Genomic DNA, 27,941 nt, shown 5'->3' with positions numbered 1-27,941 from the left:
ATACTACTATAAGTAGAGTCCGCGTCCCATAAGCACAAAATATTAATTGTATGATGCACATTTCTAAAACTATTTGCGATAACTAATTTTTGTTTCATTTAAATATTGCATTTTCTTCAGTTCACTAGGAATGTTTTTCTTTTTGAATATAAATAATTATTATTATTTAAAATGTGTTTAGTGGCTAAAACAGTGTACGTACAAACATTTCACTTAGACAATCAATTTAAAAAACCCTCTTATAGGGTACTAGTATTTTAGCCGAGGATGGAATGACAAAGATTTCATTCAGATATCACAAACGGCTAGTAGTGTGACATTAAAGGTAAAAGATACAACTTTCAGAAAATAGCAAACAACTATATAAATTATGTAAAAAAATAAATTTCTTTGCTTTCACTAGCGCCCAGTCCAACTTGTATTAATTGGATAATATTTTGCTTCATAAAATTCCTATAATTTGCTTGCCTAATCCTTTTTCATATTGGAAATTGCTTATCAGCTTTAAGTACTCGGTCGAAATCGTGAGCTTTTGCAGTTTGAAGTAAATTGCTCCCACTTGTAGACCTAAGTGTTCCCGTAATTTTACTTTTACCGATTTTCCACTGTTGAAGGTCAAAACAGCCTTAAAGAACCCAAATTTAATTGTTTCAACAGATAAAAAAGGTTTTTTTTATAATCTATACAAGATATTATTTAAAGACTAATTGGAGTTTAGAAACCCTAAGGTATCCCTAAAATAGGTGTACCCACTTGAAGTATGGCCTCTGGCAAAAAGAGTATAAATTACCTGCTATACAGCGACGAGACAGATAAAACGTTTAGATTGTTTTGGACATATAAAGTTATTTTAAGTATTTGACCGATACCTTACATATATCGAAAACACTCTGCCATGTTTCCACTACTAAAAAGAGCGTAAAACTGCTTGAGGCTTAACATTGTTTTATGGAGAACACTTAAGGTCATTTTACTACAACCTGCCCTTACTCTGATTTCTTAACTTACTGTCCTTCAACTTACTCCTCGATGATCACGTGATTCCAACACGTGTAAAAAGAGAGTCAACGGCATAGAGGGCACACTAAGTATACAGGTAAGTATAGTTTGTAATGAATTTATGGTAAAAAAGTTTTTAATTATCTGAGATTAACCAAGCCTTTGAGTTTACACATTTAAATCTACATAAGTCCATAACTTAGCAGAATAGTATGCTTGTGCTACTTCAACTGACCAGGTCATTGGTGATTCTGAGTACATTGACAGCGTAGTACTTAAGCTGGTGCATCATAGGGTATTGTACCCAGCTAAAAGCCCAGTCAATGAGCACGAGAGACCACACAGAGGGCGATGTTAACACAGCTTTCCATGGTACATTGAGACGTTTCGATAGAATCTGTAACCAATAGTTATTGTGAATATGATAGAAAGAGTCTATTAAGGGAGAATTTTTAGAGGTATTATATTTTGAGAGTCGTATATGTTTCTTAATCCAAGTAGTCGATCAAAAAGGAGTGGGACGTTTATTTACTTATTAACAAATCTGCTTTATTAACCTCTGCTCTATGTTGATGAATACGTATTCGAAAAAAGTTATATTTGTTTTTTCCTAGTAGACTAGGGTTGTTGCCTTGTACATCTAAACATACCTTATCAATAATATAGTTGGATTGTTTTATCAATTCTTTTAAACATCGGTTTGTCTTGGGTTTGCAATTGAGATGTCTATGTCTCTCGAATTTTCGTTTCATATAATTTATTTCCACAATCATATCACTTGCCCACTATCAGATTATTGTTGAACACTAACACCCACCTCGTCCTCTATACCTTCTCTGTTGTTCAGGATATACTGTAGTTCAGTGTCTGTGATGTAGACACTTTGGCTGGGTTTGCTACTGCAGAAATGAAGCCAAACCAGGACCCAGAACAGACACACGGTTCCAGTCAGATACAACGGAATCTCCCAAACGTCCATGAACTTTTGAAATAACTTAGGTAGTCCAAATCCTACACCCCATCCTACAAAGCTTCCTGAAATGCAACCATTACAGTATTATAATATTGATGCAGACCTTAAAAGTATAAATTTGATATTTTAGGAGTATTTGACACTTTGCATATAGTTACGAATCATCAGTATAAGACATATTCTACTCCACTTAGAGGGAGACCTGCCACTCGATTGGTCTATAACATTGGCTAAATATTCAAATGAGATGTATCGTTTTTCTCCCAAAGTGAACGAGTAGGTTACTAGAGATTTTTGCAACGAATGTAGCTTTTTATGACCTTTTTAAAGTACAATCATTAGTGAAGAATTGTTATTCGTTATTGAACTTTTATACACATATATTGTTAACAATTTACCTGTTAACAATTCAGCGCTCTCTCTCTCTCTCTCTCTCTCTCTCACTCTCCAAATACAATTAATTAGCTTATGATATTGTTAGAGACATCTTTATTAACGACTTACAAGCATTTTCCTTCACACTCGGCTTCCCTACCACTATGTGACAAGTAGTCCTGAAAACACGTTTATGTGATCTTAAATACGATATTATCTCAGAACCATGGGCGTCATTTCAGCTTTTTAACTGGGGTGGCAAGATCTACTGGGGGGTATGGAATACCCCCCAGGTGGAGGGGGGGTCCGGGGCCCTCCCCCGGAAAATTGTAAGAAACTGGCTTTAAATTTGTTAGTATTTTAAGCTTTTTCAAGCTATTTTTACAAAAATTTTACTGCTAACAACTTAGCCTAAAACAATAATTTTTAATGAATTGAGTTATTAACTAAACCACAAGGTCCACAAGTGAGGTAATTATTGTTCACACACAACTCAAAAGTGTGCCCAATTTTAATTTATGTGTGCCCAGCCCGTTTGTTTTTTATAAAAGGAAAAATCAAGTAAACATGATCAAACAAATTTCACTTTATTCTATGTAACCAGACTGCATCCACAAGTTAGTTTTAAACAAAATGAAGCCTTCTCTTCTGGCTTGAATTGAAGTCATCAATTACTTTTGAAATGTCTATTTCTACACTCCTTTCAATAGCCAAAAGGGCTAACGAAGACAACCTCTCCTGGCCAATAGAGTTTCTAGTATATGTCTTTAACCGCCGTAAGCATGAAAAGGATCTCTCACACGATGCCGAGTTCATTGGAATTGTATAGTACAAACGAAAAAGTTCAAAAAGCATAGGGAACACACTTTTCAAAGATGTTTGTACAAAAACGTCAGCTCTTTCTTGGATACTTTTGCTTCTTGATTCCTCCGTTCTGTTAAAACAGTTTAGTTCAGACAGAAGAATGTCATAGTCTAAACTATAGTATTTACACACATACTGTACACTGGCTGTGTCTATATCACTTCCACCTAGAACTTTGCTTAAGTGGTTAAGTACATCTAGGTTGTTTTCTTGAAGCCTGGCCTCTATCTCCTCGCTTAGGATATCAATAACTGGCCAGAGGATTGAAACTTTGTAGTACTGTTGTACAGATTCAAATGGAGCTTTACTCCCACCCCCGATTTTTGAGGGAATTTTGCCCTTTCTTGGCAACTCGGCAGCTCTAAACCCGCACGTGTCAGCAATTTCTGTGCAGTGATTGAACAACTTGGTGAAAAACTCATCTGTTCTGAAGGATTGCAAAACTTCAAGTGTGCTGTTTTTTACAGATTTCACAACTTCATAGGTCACACTGCTTGACTGAAGGGTCTTTGACAGTATGTCACATTGTGTTAGAACTCTCCTGAGTAATAGAAGGTCAAATACAAAGTTGAAGTCCTCCATATTTTTCAACAAAGCATTGGCTTGTCCACCACTGTCAGGGTCTGTTTCAGAAATCTCTCGTAGTGTCGTAAGAGTGGCATCAAAATTATCTAACAAAGAACGCACTGCTTCGACACGGCAAGCCCATCTGGTATCACTCAAAGACTTCAATGTTGCTGTTCCACCACTAAAGCTTTTTGCACTTTTTTGAATGTTTTCAAAAACAGCATGTCTTTTAGTTGATTTCTCAATGAAGTTGTAAAGACTTTGAAGCACAAAGAAGGTGTTTCTTATTGAATTCACGCTTGTGCAACAGCTTACAATGCACAAGTTCAATATATGTGCATTGCAGTGAATGTACATTGCCATGGGGGCTTCTTGTATAATTCTAGCTGCCACTCCTTTGTAGGGACCCCTCATGTTCGAAGCCCCATCATAGCACTGAGCACGCAGATGTTTAATATTCAAGTCCAGTGAAATCAAAACGTCCTTAAGTACATTTGCCAGTGTATCGCCATCAGTTCTTCTAGCACGGTAAAACCCCACAAACGACTCATGAACTTCTAGTTTATCATTAACATGTCTCAAGACAATAGCTACTTGCTCGTGCTTTGCTATGTCTTGGGTCTCATCAGCTATAATGGCAAAAACATTTGCATCTTTAACTTCTTTGGCAATGTGCAACTTAATTTGTTCCCCAATTATGGACAGAAGCTCATTCTGGAAAGTCGCTGAAGTATATTGAAAATTTTTGCGATGCTCTACAAAGAATTTGTTTACTAAACTATTATCTTTGGAACGAAGCCTCATCAGCTCCAAAAAGTTTCCTCTGTTTTTTGAATCTGTAGATTCGTCATGACCTCTTAGAGCAATAGATTGTCTCCCACAAAATATCAGGGATTCACACAAAGCCTCTAAGTACAATCTGTTTTCTTGTACTTCTTCTGAATACTTTTGATTTACTTTTTCAATAACAGTGCCACTTTTGTCGGCTTCTCTTAAAGAACTGAGTTTAGTGTTACTACTTCGATGCGAGTTACTCTTTTCATGATTCTCAAATACTTTTACAGCTTTCTTCCATTTGGAAAACCCACTGAGTGTAAATACATTTTCTGCATTTTTTTCTTCTGGGCTGTAAAACGAACGGCAGGCAAAACAGAACGCTTTGTCAGTTAGAGGACTGTATTCCAGCCAAGGATACAGTTTATACCACTCTGGCCTAAATTTCCTACCATCCGTTTTAGGGAAATTTAATTCTCGTGGTTGGAATGAGCCTTCCCTAAAAAACGCCTTAGCCAAACCTGGGCCATGAGCAGGATCACGTTTATTAATTACAGTGATTGTCAATTGGTCAGATGAACTAGAGGAACAGCTAGGACTCTGCACTTCATCTGTAGGAGTAGTTGTGGTATCTTCATTTGTAGTTGTGGTTGTTAACTGAGCCGATGACGAATCTAAAACGTCTACTACAGCCGGTTCTGGTTCATGTTCCAAAACAACTCCTTCTGGTAGTTCATCTTCTAACCGTTTCTTTTTGTTTGCTGGGCCTGAGCTAAAGTAGGACAGCAACGAACTCTGCCCTTTTTTGTTCTTCTGAGCCTGAAAAAACCCCATTAAGAATAGCAAAAGAACATTTAAATAATGGCAAAATGCTACTAGAACACAGAGTCCTAAACCTAAAATTAATACAAGTCTAATATAACATGCATAGGCTTTGCACAATTTTTTTGATTTTGGGCGCTATTGTGTGTGACACTATTTCTCATCTCTTTGTTTTGACATCGTACCATTTGATAGGGGATTGAAAGGGCAACAAAAAAGATGCCCTGACATTTGACTTCAAGTTTATGGTTTTCATACAATTTAGGTTAAGAAATTTTAAATGGCAATCATTTTGAAACTAATGATTGAATTAAATTGGTAATTCTTCTGAATATGGATATTGTATTAGATAAAAACCATGCCAAGTTTGAGTTAAATCGGTCAAAACATTCTCGAGATATAAATAAAAATTTAATAAAACAAAATGGTAGATATCTCAAAAACGGTGTTTTTAAGAAAACCATTATTCTTCATTTTTACTTTATTTTGATTTATCTACCAAAGTTTTGTTTTGTAATTTTGGGAAATTTTGTGTAAAATTTGTATCGGAATAAACACAGCCTAACAGCCAATGAGTAAAACAGTCATACTTTTTATTTGCATACTGTAAACTGTACTTAAGAAGCTGTAGGCGTACACGAAAACCCAAGTCTGCCTACATTACCAGGTTTCGAAATAGTTTAAAATTTGCTATTAATCTGGTATTTTTATTACACATAATCTTTTTTTGCCTAAAGATAAAGTTCATTTAGTGCCTTACTCTACGAGTTGATTGTAAAACATGTATTTTAAATAATTGCAAGACCATAAAAGATCTGGATGTTTACTAATTATTTTGTATGACCTTTTTAGTCATTGGCTCTTCGACACAAACGTCTGCAGCCTGACAGCCACGGCATTGCAAAAACAGCTGTCAAACACAGGAAGGCGGGAGTTATTAAAATGACAGTAACATAACCTAATTAGAGGTATAAGCTGAAATTACTTAATTTCAGGTGATTGGATGGTATCGTTGTTATTTTTACATATATAGGTTAAAGTAGTGTTGCGTTAAATGTGAGGTTATATGACATCGGTAAAAGCATTTAGGTGGCCAAACAAACAAAAATAAACCTAGTATTCCATACCGTACTATAAAACAAGCTACTTCCCTTATATATGCAAAAACTTCTCCTATACCAACCAATTACACCTATAAAATGTTTAAACAACTAAAACCATAACCGTAACAATGCAGAACTAACTGGCAGAACTAATAAAGTTAGAAGTTGAGGTTATGTTTTTTGGGGGCCATTTATTGAAATCTAGTCAGTAAAAAGATTTTCTATTTTTCAGCATTAGGCCTAGTTGGATGTAAACAAAGATGGGGAAACTCCAGAAACTGACCAACACCTAAGTTTAACCTACGAAATAAGAAATAACTGAACTAAACTTACCATCTCTTAGTCCATGCAATCATACGACGGTTCACTTGAAATGTAATTCACATCGTACTGCAACTGCACTAATCGAATACATCTACTGAGGAGTAAGGTTAAAGTAGGCAGGCGACACGACAGACGTTGTCTGCTTCTAGCTGTAAAGACAATATACTACAACAGGTGCCCTGTTGCCAAATCTCCCTCGCCAACTGTGTATTACAGAGTTGCCGTTTCCAGACGGCAGACGAGAAGCAGCCTACATTGCTCATTCTCGCTCTTCACGCATTTAATGTTCCTTATTTCATTTCGTAAATTCTACTACACCAATATTTCATTTTAAGTTTATGATTTACAAGTTTTTAAAAGACGTGCTATCTTTCTGTGCTAAACTAAGCAAAATTAATGGAGAATTGATAAAGTTAAAAGGTTCCCTATTGGTAGACTTGTATTTTCCAGTTTTAAGTAAGTTATATGTAAATTATTTAGACATTTACTTCAAAATTCTGGGGTGGCAAAATACCGGGCTCCACAATTCTGGGGTGGCAACTGCCACCCCTTGCCACCCCCAAATTACGCCTATGCTCAGAACTAAACAAAAAATAGCAGATAAAACTGAACTCATAGCCAATGTGATTGTTCAAAAATATCGCTCTCTCGGACTGTGTTGTCAACAAGATGTTTTCTTATTGTTAAAGGGAGTAAAGAAAACTGCTTTCCTACCTGCTACAGTTATCCCAATACATCTGGCTCTCTCGGACTGTGTTGTCAACAAGATGTTTTCTTATTGTTAAAGGGAGTAAAGAAAACTGCTTTCCTACCTGCTACAGTTATCCCAATACATCTGGCTGTCTCGGACTTTGTTGTCAAAAAGATGTTTTCTTATTGATCAAGGAAGTAAACAAAACTGCTTTCCTTACCTGCTATAGTTATTCCAATAATCTGGTTGTCTCGGACTTTGATGTCAACAAGATGTTTTCTAATTGTTAAAGGAAGTAAACACGACTGCTTTCCTACCTGATAAGGCTATTACGATACATCTGGCTCTCTCGGACTTTGATGTCAATAAGATGTTTTCTTATTGTTAAAGGAAGTAAACACGACTGCTTTCCTACCTGATAAGGCTATTCCGGTACATCTGGCTATCTCGGACTTTGATGTCAACAAGATGTTTTCTTATTGTTAAAGGAAGTAAACACGACTGCTTTCCTACCTGATAAGGCTATTCCGGTACATCTGGCTCTCTCGGACTTTGATGTCAACAAGATGTTTTCTAATTGTTAAAGGAAGTAAACACGACTGCTTTCCTACCTGATAAGGCTATTCCGATACATCTGGCTCTCTCGGACTTTGATGTCAATAAGATGTTTTCTTATTGTTAAAGGAAGTAAACACGACTGCTTTCCTACCTGATAAGGCTATTCCGGTACATCTGGCTCTCCCGGACTTTGATGTCAACAAGATGTTTTCTAATTGTTAAAGGAAGTAAACACGACTGCTTTCCTACCTGATAAGGCTATTCCGGTACATCTGGCTCTCTCGGACTTTGATGTCAACAAGATGTTTTCTAATTGTTAAAGGAAGTAAACACGACTGCTTTCCTACCTGATAAGGCTATTCCGGTACATCTGGCTCTCTCGGACTTTGATGTCAACAAGATGTTTTCTAATTGTTAAAGGAAGTAAACACGACTGCTTTCCTACCTGATAAGGCTATTCCGGTACATCTGGCTCTCCCGGACTTTGATGTCAACAAGATGTTTTCTAATTGTTAAAGGAAGTAAACACGACTGCTTTCCTACCTGATAAGGCTATTCCGGTACATCTGGCTCTCTCGGACTTTGATGTCAATAAGATGTTTTCTTATTGTTAAAGGAAGTAAACACGACTGCTTTCCTACCTGATAAGGCTATTCCGGTACATCTGGCTATCTCGGACTTTGATGTCAACAAGATGTTTTCTTATTGTTAAAGGAAGTAAACACGACTGCTTTCCTACCTGATAAGGCTATTCCGGTACATGTGGCTCTCTCGGACTTTGATGTCAACAAGATGTTTTATAATTGTTAAAGGAAGTAAACACGACTGCTTTCCTACCTGATAAGGCTATTCCGATACATCTGGCTCTCTCGGACTTTGATGTCAATAAGATGTTTTCTTATTGTTAAAGGAAGTAAACACGACTGCTTTCCTACCTGATAAGGCTATTCCGGTACATCTGGCTCTCCCGGACTTTGATGTCAACAAGATGTTTTCTAATTGTTAAAGGAAGTAAACACGACTGCTTTCCTACCTGATAAGGCTATTCCGGTACATCTGGCTCTCTCGGACTTTGATGTCAACAAGATGTTTTATAATTGTTAAAGGAAGTAAACACGACTGCTTTCCTACCTGATAAGGCTATTCCGGTACATCTGGCTCTCTCGGACTTTGATGTCAACAAGATGTTTTCTAATTGTTAAAGGAAGTAAACACGACTGCTTTCCTACCTGATAAGGCTATTCCGGTACATCTGGCTCTCCCGGACTTTGATGTCAACAAGATGTTTTCTAATTGTTAAAGGAAGTAAACACGACTGCTTTCCTACCTGATAAGGCTATTCCGGTACATCTGGCTCTCTCGGACTTTGATGTCAACAAGATGTTTTATAATTGTTAAAGGAAGTAAACACGACTGCTTTCCTACCTGATAAGGCTATTCCGATACATCTGGCTCTCTCGGACTTTGATGTCAATAAGATGTTTTCTTATTGTTAAAGGAAGTAAACACGACTGCTTTCCTACCTGATAAGGCTATTCCGGTACATCTGGCTCTCTCGGACTTTGATGTCAACAAGATGTTTTCTAATTGTTAAAGGAAGTAAACACGACTGCTTTCCTACCTGATAAGGCTATTCCGGTACATCTGGCTCTCTCGGACTTTGATGTCAAAAAGATGTTTTCTTATTGTTAAAGGAAGTAAACACGACTGCTTTCCTACCTGATAAGGCTATTCCGGTACATCTGGCTCTCTCGGACTTTGATGTCAAAAAGATGTTTTCTTATTGTTAAAGGAAGTAAACACGACTGCTTTCCTACCTGATAAGGCTATTCCGGTACATCTGGCTCTCTCGGACTTTGATGTCAAAAAGATGTTTTCTTATTGTTAAAGGAAGTAAACACGACTGCTTTCCTACCTGATAAGGCTATTCCGGTACATCTGGCTCTCTCGGACTTTGATGTCAAAAAGATGTTTTCTTATTGTTAAAGGAAGTAAACACGACTGCTTTCCTACCTGATAAGGCTATTCCTGTACAGCTGGCTCTCTCGGACTTTGATGTCAACAAGATGTTTTCTAATTGTTAAAGGAAGTAAACACGACTGCTTTCCTACCTGATAAGGCTATTCCTATACATCTGGCTCTCTCGGACTTTGATGTCAACAAGATGTTTTCTAATTGTTAAAGGAAGTAAACACGACTGCTTTCCTACCTGATAAGGCTATTCCTGTACAGCTGGCTCTCTCGGACTTTGATGTCAACAAGATGTTTTCTAATTGTTAAAGGAAGTAAACACGACTGCTTTCCTACCTGATAAGGCTATTCCTATACATCTGGCTCTCTCGGACTTTGATGTCAACAAGATGTTTTCTAATTGTTAAAGGAAGTAAACACGACTGCTTTCCTACCTGATAAGGCTATTCCGATACATCTGGCTCTCTCGGACTTTGGTGTCCACTGTGCCAGTAGTGAGTACGTGCTGGAGAACACCAAACCCTGAACACATAAGCTTTGTTTTATTCTCCTCTAGATACCATCACAAAAAGGAATATTTTCCTAAAGAGGAACCATATTGTAGAAATTAAATAGTTCAAATTATTTTATTACACTACTAACAAACTTTATTTAATTGGATTGATTCCGGTAGCTCTTAACGGTAATACCGCGACTCTAAGAAGACTTTCATACCATGAGTAAAACACACACTTGTACTTTAAGTTGAATTCATTTTGAAGTAACGGTTTGCTTCTCAGTTATATTATTTTTTACTAAATTAATTATTATATTTGCTCTATTTGTTGTTTGCTAGTCTAATTATATATAAAAACCAAATACCCGTAATACAGACTATTGAAAGTCTTATGTATACAGTGAGAAAGGTATGCATTTAATAAATGATCATTACCCAATTGGCTCTTAATGAGGTTTCACACGATAGGTGAAGGAAAATAATAAAACAATAATATCAACTTAAATATCGCCCTCCTGAAGTTTTCGTTGGTTTCTGAAGATTTCGTCGATTTGTTGTTGTGTGTTTTTTCATTAAAACCAATGATTGCGGGAAAAACTCGTGTGTCCAGACGAGGAAGTTCCGAGAAGAAAATGTTTTCGCAAACATTTCTGGGCATCTAGTAAAGGCTCATGTCTATAATTTCTGCTTGCCTTATCACAAAGATCAGGAGTTTCCATCATTAAATGTCTCCTTTAGTAAAGAGAGCACTAAATTTGTCCCAATATTTAGTCGCAAGGAGAAACTTATTTTTAAAACCTATTGCTCACTGAATTATGTAAACATGTTTTTCTGCAAACAGCAGCTGATGCGACGATGTTCTCTCATTGCATGGAGATCTTTGTTACCCATTTCAACTCTGCATTTCCTCTTATTAAAGTCCGTTCTAAAACAAGTCTATGTACAAAATGGCTAACCCAAGACATTTTTCGCAGTAAAGATAGGTTAAGGGATGCTTATTTTCTTCAGGTTGACGTACTCGCAGAACTCAAGATTCAATACAAGCTACTTAAGAAACAGCATAGGGAATTTATTAATGGCTCAAAGTCAAGAGTTGTTGAAAATGCTATGTTGACTAATAGAAATCCAGTTAAAACTCTAGTAGATCTGGCCTTGTTGTTCGTTGAGACCCTGGATTATGTGGGCTGGAAGTGGATGGCCAAACAATTTTTAGCTCATCAGAAATAACCTCGTTTTTTAACAATATGTTTATAAATGTGGCTGATACTCTGAAAAAAAACAACGCCTACTAACATGAATGCCTGCCCACTTTAATACAATCATATCCCAGTTAATTAAAATTCCTTTTTATTTTTAGAAATAATAATGCCTGAGATATTTGAAGCAATTAATTTATGAAGAAACATAAAGTTAACAGATATCTTTGATTTATCTTAAATTCTATTAAATAATATGTGCAAAAACTTTATCCTAGTTTAGTTTTCTTTTTAATAATTCGATAACTCAAGCGATTTTTCCAACTAACCTAAAATATCTAAACAATTCCCAATCCTTAAATGTATCTCTGAATCCAACTCAAATTCTTACAAACCCAAATTAATTACATCAGTGATATCCAAAATATTGTATTCAGGAGATTGTGTTATTTTATATCGAAATACGACCCTCTATCAATACATTTTGGCTTCAGGCCATTCCTAAGTACCAATGATGCAAAACCTTCAATTATCAAACATATTTTATCACAGTATGCTTTAGGGTGATTTTGTGTACTTAATCGAGTATTCGATGTTGTGACCATCACATTCTCTCAAGTAAACCTAATTTTTTTGTATCCACGGTATTATTTTAAACTCATCTCAATCCTTTCTGGTGGTGCGAGTTTAGTTTGTTCACTCATGAGGGTAAGATTTATCGGTCCCATTTTTCTATTGTTAAAACAAGCGTTTCCCAAGGCTCAATATTAGGTCCTCTCTAATTTTTCATTTTCATAGTTGATTTACCTGTTTTTCTTAAATCTAACCCGGAGAATATAGATTATTTCGACACCCGTTACGCTCATGATACAAGTATAATAATCCAACATATAAATCCAACAACTCTCAATAGATATATTTTATTTATTTATGACAAATTGCAATAATGGTTTCATATGAATACATTATTTGTTAACTCGTCCAAAACAGAATGTCTCATTGTTGATGAAATTAAGACCACCTACTCAATTTTCTGGATTATAAATAAATCAAACTGACACGTGTAGGCGTACTTTTAGATCAGGATTTGGGGTGGAAATATTACAACAATTCATTATAGAATAGATTAAACTCTACAATATTTGCTCTGCGATGTCAGTCTGATTTTGTCCCTGAAAAGGTTCTGAAAACCGCATATACTGGAAATTTCTTGGATTCAAGAATGATTTACGGTATAATGTTCTGGGGTTTATGCTGCCAGCTTTACTGAGTCTTTATTCTGTAGAGAAGGCCTCTTAGGATTGTCTGGAGCCTGGGAATGTGGGAGAGGTGCGGGTAGCGATTCCGATCGGATGGTGTCTTAACGTTTCCTTCATTACATTCATGAAAATTTAATTATAACTCGCTTGTTTTTGAAGCTTCAGCTTTTTCTGATATTTTTTTATTTTCCTATGATAATAAAGAAATAGGGTATGATTTCACCCTGGTGAATAAATTAAATTGAAAGAGTTAAGCATTTACTATATGTGTACCAGTCACAAATAAATTCAGAAAATTCCACCTTTCTTTTGAAAGAGATAGGTTAAAGAGAGCAATGTTTTCTGGCCTTGTGTCTCTTATGGGTTTGGTAATTTTGTGCTCCCTCTGTATCTGAGTCCCACTAATTATAATCACTTGGCCATAGTGGTCAGAAGTTTCTCTGTTGATGACAATTTTAGGAATGTCCGCAATTACATTGTAAAGGACACTGAAGTTCCTTCTTTTATTGTTGAATGTCTTCATTTGAAAGGTCTGTTGTGCAAAGAAAATACCAGTACAGAAGAAATGTCGCTGTCACAGTTGAACAGTTATATTTTGTCAAAAGATCTCCTGGACCAAATATCCAAATATAAGTGTAGCGCTTAAGATGTTTTTGTGTACACCGGACAGCAACTGTGCAGCAGAACGTTCATTTTCTAATATTTCATGAGTAAAGAATTATTTAAGATTAACTGTCAGCCAGACGAGGTTAGTAAACCTAGCTGTTTTATAAATATAAAAAGACTTGACGTGTAAGCTTCATTTTAACCATGTCATTCATAAATTCGCTTATATTAAAGTAAGGCTTAAAAATATATGAAAACTTGAGTTTGAGCTTTTGGAAAAGGTTTAAGTTTGAATTGTTTCAGCTGTCAAACATCATTGCAAGATTTTGATTTCTTAATTTCCTAACATTTCCCAATCCTAACCATATGGTCTAAATATCTCAGTTAACAGAGCTGCTCACATAGAAGCATCAGAGTGTTGCAACTAGAGCCTCTCAGAATAATAAAGGAACCTTGAAATGGTCTACACATCTCAATTAACCCGATCTAATATAGATTTCTACTCGTCACGTTTAAACATTTGTTGCAACTAGAGCCTCTCAGGAGAATAAAGGAACCTTGAAATGGTCAACATATCTCAGTTAACCCGATCTAATATAGATTTTTACTCGTCACGTATAAACATTTGTTGCAACTAGAGCCTCTCAGAGGAATAAAGGAACCTTTAAATGGTCTACACATCTCAGTTAACCCGATCTAATATAGATTTCTGCTCGTCACGTTTACACATTTGTTGCAACTAGAGCCTCTCAGAAGAATAAAGGAACCCTGAAATGGTCAACATATCTCAGTTAACCCGATCTAATATAGATTTCTACTCGTCACGTATAAACATTTGTTGCAACTAGAGCCTCTCAGAAGAATAAAGTAACCTTGAAATGGTCAACATATCTCAGTTAACCCGATCTAATACAGATTTCTACTCGTCATGTATAAACATTTGTTGCAACTAGAGCCTCTCAGAAGAATAAAGGAACCTTGAAATGGTCAACATATCTCAGTTAACCCGATCTAATATAGATTTCTATTCGTCACGTATAAACATTTGTTGCAACTAGAGCCTCTCAGAAGAATAAAGGAACCTTGAAATGGTCAATATATCTCAGTTAACCCGATCTAATATAGATTTCTACTCGTCACGTATAAACATTTGTTGCAACTAGAGCCTCTCAGAGGAATAAAGGAACCTTTAAATGGTCTACACATCTCAGTTAACCCGATCTAATATAGATTTCTGCTCGTCACGTATAAACATTTGTTGCAACTAGAGCCTCTCAGAGGAATAAAGGAACCTTTAAATGGTCTACACATCTCAGTTAACCCGATCTAATATAGATTTCTGCTCGTCACGTATACAAATTTGTTGCAGCAAAACAAATGCCTACAACAAAGAACAAAGATCTTTTTTTTTGTGGCCTCTCAGAAGAATAAAGTAACCTTGAAATGGGCTCCATATCTCAGTTAACCAAGCCGCTCTAAATTTATATTGTATGTTATTAAAAAGGCAAATCTGAATTGAATTTTTCGCAGCATAAACTGTACTTGTTTAGAGATTAACCAAACATTCAAATCAAATCATATTCATTTATATTTAATCATATTCATCGGAGTTCACCTTATCAATATCAGACAGGTTGGATATAACTATACTGAGTATTTCTGTGCCAGGGAAGCACAAAACCATAAATGCCAGTAAGTTCTGAGATTTCACAGACCTGCCCAAAACCTTGGATGAGTCTGGCCACAAGCAGCCTGACAGAGCCGTGCAGAGCCACTTTAGGGTACATCATAGTGGTGAGGGAACTCATAAGAATCCCGAAAGTAATCACCCAACGACCACCGTAATGGTCTGCCACACAGCCCGCCGGAATGGTGGAGACGATAAATCCTGCGTAAAAAGCGTGTGTCAATGCTCTCATCTGTTTGTGGTCTCCGAAGAACGTGAACTGCAATAGAATATGTTAACATGAAATTAAGATCATTACATTAACAAATATATCTAATATTTAATACACAAAAATCCTTTCTTTAAAATATGTGGTACGTTAAAACTGTGACCACATTTTGGCTTATAGGATATTTGCCTATTTAGGCATTATGAATTCAATTTAAATCTATTTATAATTACTTCTTATGTAAGCCATTCAAATGGCTCAACAAAATAAAGTATAAAGCATCAGGAAAAACTCAGTCTCCGTGGCTTTCCTTCATAAAAATACATCTAAGGGATGTTCAAAATGAAGAATCACACACTCGAGGCACAACGTGGAGACTCAGAAAATCAGCTGTTACAGCTGACTGAAAAATAGTCTAGTAATAATAATAAACAGTGTTTAAGATGTTATTGGTCCCATCTGGGCTTTTATTTTATATGTGGACCAACGTATATATTGGCTTAGGTAAATGTTAAAGCCAATGTACCCAAATTGGCCATACTCCCTGAAGAGGTTAAATTTTGCATGAGATTTCGTGGGGAAAGTATTCTATGTCCAACCATAGTATTTCGCTGAGCGTAATTTTTGAGTCAATTTCTTTTCTGTATGATATATGATGTATGTATGTATGATGTTTTTATGATATATGTATATATATATATGAAATTTTACACCAGCAAGGCCTGTTACGTGGCACGTGGTGTAGTGTGTTTCTACTTTGTTTGTAATATGACACAAAGCACCAGAGTAATTCTCAACCTATGCCCATTAAACATTGTGAAAAAATAGTTGATATCTTTATTTTCATATTTGTTACGTAAAAATTCAAAACTGATGTAAAATTAATGAACCAATACAAACGTAAAATTGATAGACCTGACAAATCGTACCGAAAGTCTATTAAACCGACTTGTAGCACCTGTCCCGGAAACCTGCCCTGATCTCTTGATCCCAGAATTAAGATAGTTCTTTGGAAACAAATTGAGTCTATGTACTAGGTTTCAAGTCCGTTACTATAATTCTTATCGTACAGACGAACAGACAACGATACGATTTCAGGACAAGTAGATAAATAATAAAGCGCACGCCCACATTCACAAACACATCGTTTTATAGACAGCAATAAATGGGATTGAAGATCCCCGTAGACAAACTTTTCCAATACTGTACAGTTTGAAGATCCCCCGTAGACAAACTTTTCCAATACTGTACAGTTTGAAGATCCCCCGTAGACAAACTTTTCCAATACTGTACAGTTTGAAGAATCCTTCCGTAGGAATACAATATTTTCTTCCTCGTGTAAATCGTGCAAAGAAAAAGATGTCGTTATAAAAATACGGTAACACTAGTTAAGACGTTATTAATACCATGAAATCAGCCAGCGCTCCTCGGGTTTTTCCTTTGTCGTACATAGCTGGGCAGTCACTTTTGGAGTCTACCTCATGGGTTGGTACGTACACCATTGTGTAAATGGTCTGGAAGTAGGCTTGGCGGTCCATGAGACATATCATATATGCAAAAGATAGCATTCCGTACACAAGGAATCGTTGTGGGATGTGGACACAACCTAGAACAGAGAAGAGATAGTGGAAGCTTTTGACTAGTAATAATGAATATTGAACGATCACTACTAAATAGCTATTAAATGACTCTTTAGGCTACACTAAGAATTACGTACTTTATATTTCAAAGCTTTTTGAGATTCTAACTCAAAGCCTATTATAAGCTTATTTTGTTGGTATAGTTTTTCAAAGCCTATTATACCAACAATGTTTGTATACAAATTCCAGTTCCTTAACTGCAGGTTGTTTATACCTGCTAGTCTTACATCATTTTGTGACGGTGATAGGTTATATTTTATATGTGTGTTTAGCCTTTATATTTTATTTAAAGGCTAAAGAAGTGATATTTTCGGGGCTTAGGCATTAACAGATTCCTGATTACATTTCCTGTTCTTTCAAGTAAAAATAGGATTGTCGAATTTGAAGATACTCTTTCACTGGACTAACCCTCTCCTAGAATTTTATACCATCCCCAATTTAATATAGTCTGATCATATGCCTGACTCGTATGCCAGGATTCCTAAAAAAAGGAAATCCTGGCTTCTCAAATTTCTGAGAAATGTTTACAAATTATGTACTGATATCAGAAAGGTTATCTTTGGAAATTGTATCTGTTCTAGGTACGACCGAATAAGATCCTTTTCTAGGAAGTGATTATTGCCAGGGAGTGTCACCTGAAACGTACGCTGCAGAGATGACGAGATAGATCTCGTACCCAAAGATTTTATTGCTTTATAATTCCGAATTTAATGCCTGTAGCAGATATCTCTTAAATGTACGACGGACATTACATAACGTGATGACCGCAAGTTATATGTAATAAGACCAGACACATGTTCTCACTTATTCATAGTAGCAAAAGTACGCGTTACATTGCGTATTTTTCATTGCGATAAATAATACGATATTGCTGTTTATCAAGACAATGTGGTTTATTACCGACCTGATGATATCTCACGCAGGCCCGAGTTGAAACGTTCAGCTCATCAATCAAACAAGCGAACGACACAGTAATTACGATGGCCTTGTGACAGCCCAGCTGGTTTATACAAATTTGGAACAACGTGCCCCATATTCGTACTGAATCTAATCTCGATAAGGCCTGTAAAGGTTTTACATATATATATTAATTACATTTTCATTTAAGGGATTTCATTAAATTCTAAACGATTTACTTTCCCTTTCACAACACAGTACAGTTCAAATCGTTAAGTGCTGGCTTCCTTGAAGAAGCCTCTCAGCATAGCATCTGAGGTAGATGAAGTGTTGTTTTATTTATTCGGTAATACCCAGAATTATTTTTCTTTAGTGTCTTGAAGGTCTCTGAGCTACTCGAAGCTTTTAATAACAGGACATAAACTACATGAATGATTGTATTGCGTTTACAATTATCGGGACAGCAACTGTAGTCGACATCATCATTTGGTGAGACGAACTGATTCCTTTGACACATCTCCATCCTAAACATTACAAGCTGTGATACTGAAGAGATAACTGAGAACAGTATAGTTATCAATAACTGCACACTTAAGAACAATTTAACTAAATTAAGTTTAGATATAATTTAACCGTAAGTAATGTACTCGTATATTTTTAATTAAAGACTATTTTTTTTAACTCCATTAATAATTATGAACTAAAGTATTCCAATGATAATATAAGAAATTTGACCCTTATAACCGAAAACACAACTTCAAATTTGTTATAAATTTACTTCTATTTATCAGTTAATTATCTTAACAGCGCTATTAGAATTAATTGGACTTTGATTTTTCATGCATACTATCAGTTGCTGCATATGCCTCTACCAAACCTTTGCTGATTGCCAGCACAAACAATCATCCTATGAAAAACTCACTGATCTGCTATAACTTTCAACCTCTAAATTTTCTAAAACATGATTGTAACGAAGTAGTTTTCCCATTTTCATATACCGTAATTTTATCTATATCACTTCAATAATTGTATAAACAGAATCGTCAAATTTATTAATTGTTAATTAGTTTAGCATACGTTTTTCTATATTAAAAATATCTGTCAGAATCTTGCCTGCTTAAGGAAATTACATTTACTCCTTCGATGAAGATAGAGTAATGGAATTCAGCAGGTTTTTGAGTACCTAGCTATTCCTATAATTCCTTCCATATGCTTATCCTTGCCAACATCATTTCCATCAGAAATATACAAAAAAAAACTTATTGACTTTGACGAGTACATTACCATGTGTTGCTGATTTGTTGGTAACGTTTCTGCAACCTCATGTTAAAACAGGTGGTGTTTAGCCTTTATATTTTATTTAAAGGCTAAAGAAATGATATTTTCGGGTGCTTAGTTAGGCATTATCAGATTCCTGATCACATTTACAAATTAAGTTTAACCTAAAGGTTATGACACCTGGACTCCAGTTCTCGAAACTTTATTTGCTTTTTTACACATACCGATTGGTCAGTGTTTGGAATAATAATATTCTTTCACATCATCCATAGTATTAAATGAACATTAAACATAGAAACAATATTTTTTAGTCCACTACGTCTAAGTTTGTCATTGCTAAAAAACACGAAAACCTTACTATTAGCATGATCAAGCAAAGCTTACTCATGCAGATTTAGCAGATTCATTAACATTGGTTTTCTTTAGCAAATTTATACATGTAAAACTACATGATAGTCACACATTATGTGTATGATTCACACATAGATGTGAATTTGAGAACATTAACATCCATATTATAAGTAAAAAAAATTATGGTTGCCTGTAAAGTCGGTTTTACGGGCGAAGATTTTACGTGACAACGTCTTTTTCTCGGTAGAATATTTATTGATATGAATATTATTAAATTGTACAATAGGAACAAGGAATTGAATGAAAATAAGAATTGCACAAATTTTTAACTATAGAAATATATTTTGTTTACTAAAACATTGTAAATAATTTGAAATTAATTAAAATTTGTTATTGTAAATGGTAAAGTTGAATAAAACATTTACTAAAATTGGAATTTGAAATTCTTGCTAAACACAGTTAAATTCTAACTCCGCGCGTGGTGATTGGTCGGTTTAGTTCGTTTGTTTGGTCGCACTGTTATGACAGGTTAGAGGTTATAATTTGTTATTTTAAATGTTTGACTAGCAATACGCGCTGTTTCTTCTCAATCGACTGAATTACGATTGATTGCAGAGTGATTTAAACTAATAATTTACTTAACACTATCAACATTTGTCAATAGTATGACATAACCTATAAACTCAGTTTCTCAACTTTTGTGTCAATCTAACAATTAATCAATCAATCATAGTTTACGATAATGAAATATCAGTGTACAATTATTTACCTTTATTGTTGTAGTTGTTGTAAATGACGAATCTAAGCACTCCACATTTTCACGAATAAACATAGTTATCTGCTTTATCCCGTGCGGCGGACCCACAGTTATCTGCTTTATCCCGTGCGGATCCCGTGCGGCGGACCCACTGGACGGGCATCGTAACGTTACCGGGCGTTACACTTTTTCATGAGTGACTCCGAGCCGCAACCTAATTTAAGACGTTGTCACGTCAAAATTTGATTGTTTATAGAAACGAATTGATTTTGAGAGTCATCTACCAGTATTTCTCAATGGAAACAATTCTAATCCACCATCAGTGCTCACATTAGGACGATGGATACATGTACTCTTAGGCACAAAAATTTTATCTGCCTGATCACTGACCTCCCTTGCGACCACTTTAGCATAATTTCAAAAAGAGTGTCTACTATATTCTCTAAGGATTATTACTATTACGGGTTGGTTTAGCCGGGCTAGACACCTTTGACCACACTACCGTCCTTCTGCAGGGACTCTAACGCACTAAAATTCTATCTTCCTGGGCAATTGTCTCTCTCGCAATCACTTCCAGCATAATTAATTGCAAAAAGAGTGTCTACTATATTCTCTAAGGATTATTGCTATTACGGGTTAGTTTAACCGGGCTAGACAGCTATGACCACATTACCTCTCTTCTGCGGGGACTCTAACGCACTAAAATTCTATGTATTCTATACATTGTAATTTAATGAATAAATATCTTGTTTCAATATTTTGAACAGAATATGCGTATTTAGAATACGCTTCTCTATATTACAAATATCTTACAACATATATCCTGCTTAAGGAAATTACGAGTGCTCCTTTTGGATAGGTGGAGAAATAAAATTCAATCGAGGAGTAATAAAACCATTTTATCGTGATGGAGAAAATTCTAATCCACCATCAGCGGTCACTATAGCGCACTAAGCTGCTATCTTGCTGGGGATTGACCTCCCTTGCAAGCGCTTTAGCACAATTTAAAAAAAGTGTCAAATATATCCACTGTTACGGTTTGTTCAACCGCAAAACTTCGTTACCCTTTTTCTGCTTCACTGATGGATTTCAGTTCAATATCTGTATATGCGGATATTCTGATCCAGGCCTGCGGTTATATTAACGTGGTTTATCTTAGACAGAAGAGTTCGATGAGAGCTAGCTGATGACTGTCCTGGCTCTCGGAAAGGTCCTTTACTAACTATTTAGGAAATTTATTTACAAAAAAGGAAATTTAACTCTTGTTCTTCCCTCTGTATGACGTCTATGAATTATTTGGTTGAATTTTAGAAAGGACTCTGGTTAATAAGCGTTATTCCTTAATCAACCAATAATTTATTTTCTTACTAAATTTGAAAAAAAATGTGTTTTATTCCTTAGGATATTAGAGTAAAATATTTTTGATTGTACTATTTATACATATACTCAGAATATCTTATATCAATAAGGGAATCTTAAACCTATAAAAGGATGAATCTCTGTACAAGTGATCTTGCCAGAACAGAATCTACACCTTGCCTAAGTTAGCTACCACATTCAGAAAGGTTACTTAATTATCCTTACATTTAAATAGATAATAATCATACACTATCAAAAATATACACGTTAGTATTTCTTACACTTTTTTAAGAATTTAACCATATTGGTCACTTCTTGCCGCTCACTGGAATTAACTGCTGCACATTTCAGTGATGACTAACAAAACTAATCCTAAACTTGAAATGAAAATTATACATTATTTACATTTTTCAGAATGACACATAAATTATATACTTGACTGCAATATGAACCATATGCTGCGAGAAAATATTATAAAGTTAACAGCAGTTCTACCATCTGTTGCGTAAATTTAGCTTTGCGGAAAACAAAGACTGAAAAAGCCATTGTAATCGTGTTATAGGGAAAACTGTTACATTTATTTAAATTATTTGTGAAATATCTTACATTGCTGCGTTATTAATCTAAAAAAGCATACAATACATGCTATATTAAAGAGTTTTAGTCATTTTAAGCCAGATATTTATTTACAGATAGATTATCGGGAACGTTTCATGGTTATCTCAAACGTACATTGTACCACAACTTGAAAACTTATGAGTAGGTATACGTTTTATGGCTTAGTAAATTTTAAATTACTTCAAGATATATTTAAAAAGTACTCGCTTTGCCGGTTTTAATGCAGATCCTTTCGTTTACCTGACAAGAACGTTGTTATTACATGCATTAAATGGTGCAGTGATGTCTCTTGCAATATTTTAGAAGACACATATTACGTCTAACGTATTAAAATAAGAGTTTATTGTGTCGAGTTGTACTGACACGACGTAGAGATTGTACAGCCAGATGAAGTGTAGGCGTAGGGGTTAACTTTGCCGGTGCTGCCAAAGAACCCATCATTGCTGACATGGCTCGTTATAATTTGTCGTGTCGAGTTGCACTGACGCGACGTAGAGATTGTACAGCCGGATGAAGTGTAGGCGTAGGGGTTAACTTTGCCGGTGCTGCCAAAGAACCCATCATTGCTGACATGGCTCGTTATAATTTGTCGTGTCGAGTTGCACTGACGCGACGTAGAGATTGTACAGCCGGATGAAGTGTAGGCGTAGGGGTTAACTTTGCCGGTGCTGCCAAAGAACCCATCATTGCTGACGTGGCTCGTTATAATTTGTCGTGTCGAGTTGCACTGACGCGACGTAGAGATTGTACAGCCGGATGAAGTGTAGGCGTAGGGGTTAACTTTGCCGGTGCTGCCAAAGAACTCATCATTGCTGACATGGCTCGTCATAATTTGTCGTGTCGAGTTGCACTGACACGACGTAGAGATTGTACAGCCGGATGAAGTGTAGGCGTAGGGGTTAACTTTGCCGGTGCTGCCAAAGAACTCATCATTGCTGACATGGCTCGTTATAATTTGTTTGGTGCAAAGGCAATACAAACCCAGATGTCTTACTGGGATTAATACTAAACTAAACCCCGTCAACAGAACTCGCTACTTATACAACGAGGCTAACTCTTCACACCACTGTTTAAAGGTCCCCGACTCAGGTGTTTTGTGGTTTGTAAAGTCGGTTTTGCGAGATACCTCGGTGACAATAGGAAGGGAGTAAGACGCGACAGCTGCGCGAAGACTCCATTTCGTCATGAGGCGGATTGGCAGCAACTCTGTACGTCACCAAGTCAACCATTTACATTCATCACTAGCCTTTTATTGTAATTATCCAGTTATGTTATCCGTTACTACGGAGTTTACTTTATAGTGTCTGGCTAAACCTAGAAAGATCTACTTAAGAGAATGTAATTTGATTTCATATTATTGAATTGTATACAATATGTGTATTTCTCATAACCTCTTGAAAAATAATACTCATGGCATGACACTTTGTTTTGTGAATTGGTAGTTATTTCTGAATCGCTTTTGGCCAACGATAAGGTTACCAAAAGAATTATCCCCAGCCAGGGGAAGAGGTTAGGAGTTAGGTACGGTACCCGAAATAAACAACCATAATGGAGGGGTTTCATAATACCAAGGTTTCATACATGACCGACCTCCCCTTCACAATTTTTCTGTTTATAGCCTTGTTCTGGCAATAGAATGTTTTTCTAGGATCAATGTGTATCGCAAATTGCACCTTTATCCTTTTACGAGATAAAAAGTATTGTTTAATTACCTCGCAGCTTTTTAATTTGGCTATTAGCTATCAAAGTTTAATTACATGTATCCCGCTCTAAAAGACCGATGAAATTTTAAATAAATGTTTTAGAGCCAATTTCTCATCGGTTTGCTTTACTTAACTAAGTTTGCGATAACTTGTCTAGCACACCTGATATTTAATACTAAGCCTAGAGAGTACTTGCGTAAATCAAATTGTTTTTTGCATAGGGGATTTTAAGGATATGTTATTTATGAGTTGAGTTGGTATCAAACTTCAAACAGTCAATTCAAAATGTTTTACCATTGGAATCTATAGGTCTTCCACCGAAAACGAAGTAATGTTTTTTCTTTCTTTCAAAATTAGAATCCTTACTTACAGACCTGACCTACCAAAGACAAGAATTCATCCTGACTGGTGACTTCAACGTTAACGCGATTAACAACAAATAACAAACCATCAAACATTTATCAATTTGCTGACATCTTTTGGCCTTGAGTTGTTGATAAAGACTCATACGCGAGTAAACAAACACAACAAAATCAATTGTCATGAACTTTGCTCTGCGGACAGCTAACTCAGAATGTGGCCCTGCCGTCATGTTAGCAGATTCATTTCTGGAAGAAGTTTTACAGCACTAAATTCCTTGGAATATACCTAGACCGAGGGTTGACATGGAATTACCACATTGACCATGTTTGCGCCAAATTATCCTCAGGCATGTAATTTTCATGTTCAGGCATGTCTGGAGGTATTTAGCTAAGTATTGCCCAACTCAGGTTCTAATGACGACGTACTATGGATTTCTTTACTCCTATATACTCACAGGCAGGTAGGTGTTCATTTCATCAACAAGCTGCCCAAAATTGTATACAGAATGCCGCGATACCCAGTGTACTAAAAACTCGTTTGAGACGCTTTTTAGCGTCACAAGCATTTTAAAATATTACCGAGTTTTTGGCATTTGACTAGGAGATCACCCAATCATGAGGTTGACTTCGGCGCTTTAGGTGGGAAATTGGCAAATGAATGAAGGATGCATGAATGTTGAATTGCATGTTTGAGTGTGATCCTGATGTGGTAAGAATGTACAACATTTTAGCTCTGAACTCGAATTGTCTTTTGCTATACATGTAAATCGTTTCTTCGCAATAAACATTGGTTGATTGATTGATTGACGTATTTATTTATCATAATAGCAAGGTATTTTCTGGACGCCACATTTTTTTGAAAAAATGTCTAAAAACTATGTTACTAGAAAGAAAAAAACTACATTTCACTTACTGTGAAAATTACATGTCATTATGACGAGCTTATTTGTTTTCTACCTCCAAAAAGAAGCGATGTTGGCGAGTAGAAGATCACTCTGACCCTATCTACTATTTTTTATCAGGCAAATACTATAAGTATTAGTATCAGGTAGTAGAATACAATAAAAATACAAATGATAAGTAGTATCAGGTAAATACAACAACAATATATAGGTTTTTAGGGCCCCGGTAAGACTTCCGAATTAGTGGCCTCCTGATAATACCAAAGTACCGAAAAATTAAATAATTGTCCTTGATTTCAACGGGTTAATTAGGAACCATGATCAGAAAGGTATAGATAATATATAGGTTATATTTTCTTACACTCTTTTAAGAGTTTAGCCATATTTGTAACTTCTTGCAGCTCACTGCCACTAACTGCTGCAACATATCAGTAATTACAAATGCAAATGACCGTCAACTTATAAATTGTTTACCTTTTCCAGGATGACAATTTCAAGGTGAAATATATGCTGTGAGATAAAATCAGGAAGTAACAGCAGTTTCATCATCTGTTAATTAAAATAAACTTTCTGGCAAACAAACGCAACGAAACCGATTGTCTGTAAATGGTCTTTTTGGGAAAAGCAGTTTATTTATATTTAAATGATATACGAAAAATCTTAAAATGCTGCCTTATAAATATTTAATATTAAAACGTTACAGTATATGGTACACTAAAATGTTCACTCTGTATTTAAAACAGACTTACTTGGATATAAATTACAAATAACCTTTTACATAAAATACTAAATGGCTATCACACTATGGGTTTCAATTCTGGAAACACCTGCTTTATGCGTTATTACTGTAGTAAATTTGACCTTATTGTGTTGCCGTACTTAAACGCAGATCTCTCAATTACTGGCGAGAATGCTATATTATTACTGCACATTTATTATGTACTAATCGGTGCAGTGATGTCTCATTTGACATGTTAGTACATGATATAATGCAACCATATAATTTCATAGCAAACGTGTTATTTGCGTTGAAAGTATATCATGGTGTATGTGATTGTGTAGCACTTCCCAATCCTGTAAGCTTACTGAAAGCTTGCCACCCTCATCTGAGCCAGTTGAGGTGTAGGGGTGAAATTGCTGGTGCTGTTTAACAACTTATCATTACTGACATGGCTCGGCATAAATTGTTTGTCAAAAAAAGGCACACAAACCCAGACCTTTCACTGAGGTGAATACTAAACCCCACCACAGATTTCGCTAATGATGCGATAATGCTCAACTCCTCGCACCACTGTTTAAATGTCTCCGACTCAGTTGTTTTTTGGCGTAAAGGCAATACAAACTCAGACGTTTCACTGAGGTAATACTAAACCACGCTAATTGATTGATTTGATTTGATATGTATGTATTGTCTGGATTCGGCGGTAGTAGTTGTGAACCTGCACTGTGACATATTTCATTAAGAATGTATTTGTACAAATAAGATATAAACAGTTTTATTGTATATATTTAATAATAAAAAAATGAAACATGATGGCAATTTAAATAACCTTATAACCAGAAAGATCGCAAAATAAACTAAATTTAAAAGAATTTTGAGGAATCAGTCGTTGGTTATAGGAAAGATATTTTGGCACGAGATATAATGACACGAGTCATTTCCATTTCGGTAGCATAGTTCCTAACTTTATAATACTACCTTTATAATCTATCAAAATTATAATGTCGCATAATGTAAACAATGAACAATAACAGGTGTTTGACATATTTAATTAAAATATCCTATTAGAATTAGTTTCGTGTGATATTCTTTGATTTCAGGTTTTATTCCTATTCCCCACAACATTTTCCCAATGTTTGCGTTGTAATTTTTTACGATTATTAACAAAAAGGTGACAGGCATGTCTTACGTTTTAATCAAGAGTTATATCATTAAATACGATAATCTTATAGAAAGCGTTAATTTTTTTGTAAATTTGAAAATATTCTAGATATTTTTCTATTTTTCTTTCCATAAAAACATAAATTGAACAGTTATGAACAATGTGAATTAAAAGGTACAGCCTTTCCTCAAGTGAAACGCATTTGATTTGTGTTTATTGATTGCTCAAGGATATCTGCTTTCTTTCAAGTTAATCCTAATACTGTGCACATATAAAAATAATTTATATTTAAGAGTTTAATATATTGTTGAATATTTTTGTCGCCTTGTGGTTAATAGAATGTAATAATAAAATACAAAAAAATAGTTACAGGTACATATTTAAATCCATTTATTGTAATGTATAGATTCAAATTGACAGACTGATATAGAGTTTTTGTAGCAGTACGTTACCGTGAGTTGAGTAAATAAACTGATCCGTAAAAATATGAAGCAAGTGATATGCGGGCGTGGCTGGGACAAAATTAAAATACTCTGAGAATATGAATAACTCTCTCAAACAGTAGCCTATTTACAGAGCAAAGTTGAAAATGTAGTAATCAATAGTACCATAGTTGCAAGCGTAAGTTTATTAGCACTTATATTCAATGTGCAGCTTAGTGTAGCTATCTAGCAAGGTCATATCTCATTTAACGGCTATTAAATAAATAAATAAACTG

At 35.5% G+C, this 27,941-nt stretch overlaps 1 protein-coding gene across 1 annotated transcript in view; it reads right to left on the bottom strand.

The window, feature by feature from the left end:
* The window catches only part of LOC124356293 (probable anion transporter 6), a 30,298-nt gene extending 8,127 nt beyond the window's left edge, over positions 1 to 22,171 (bottom strand). The window contains exons 1-6 of the mRNA XM_046807477.1: positions 22,037 to 22,171; positions 16,880 to 17,079; positions 15,294 to 15,524; positions 10,456 to 10,543; positions 1,817 to 2,034; positions 1,235 to 1,396 (exon numbers count right to left, since the gene is read on the bottom strand). Of these exons, the coding sequence (XP_046663433.1) occupies positions 1,235 to 1,396; positions 1,817 to 2,034; positions 10,456 to 10,543; positions 15,294 to 15,524; positions 16,880 to 17,079; positions 22,037 to 22,058 (921 nt within the window). The 5' untranslated portion in view covers positions 22,059 to 22,171. The remainder of the gene's footprint in view (positions 1 to 1,234; positions 1,397 to 1,816; positions 2,035 to 10,455; positions 10,544 to 15,293; positions 15,525 to 16,879; positions 17,080 to 22,036) is intronic.
* Between the last annotated feature and the right edge of the window lie 5,770 nt (positions 22,172 to 27,941).

This window comes from Homalodisca vitripennis, chromosome 2 (assembly GCF_021130785.1).
Source record: "Homalodisca vitripennis isolate AUS2020 chromosome 2, UT_GWSS_2.1, whole genome shotgun sequence".
Lineage (NCBI taxonomy): Eukaryota > Metazoa > Arthropoda > Insecta > Hemiptera > Cicadellidae > Homalodisca > Homalodisca vitripennis.
The sequence above is the reverse complement of the archived record's forward strand: the minus strand, read 5'-3'. Positions and strand labels throughout refer to the sequence as shown.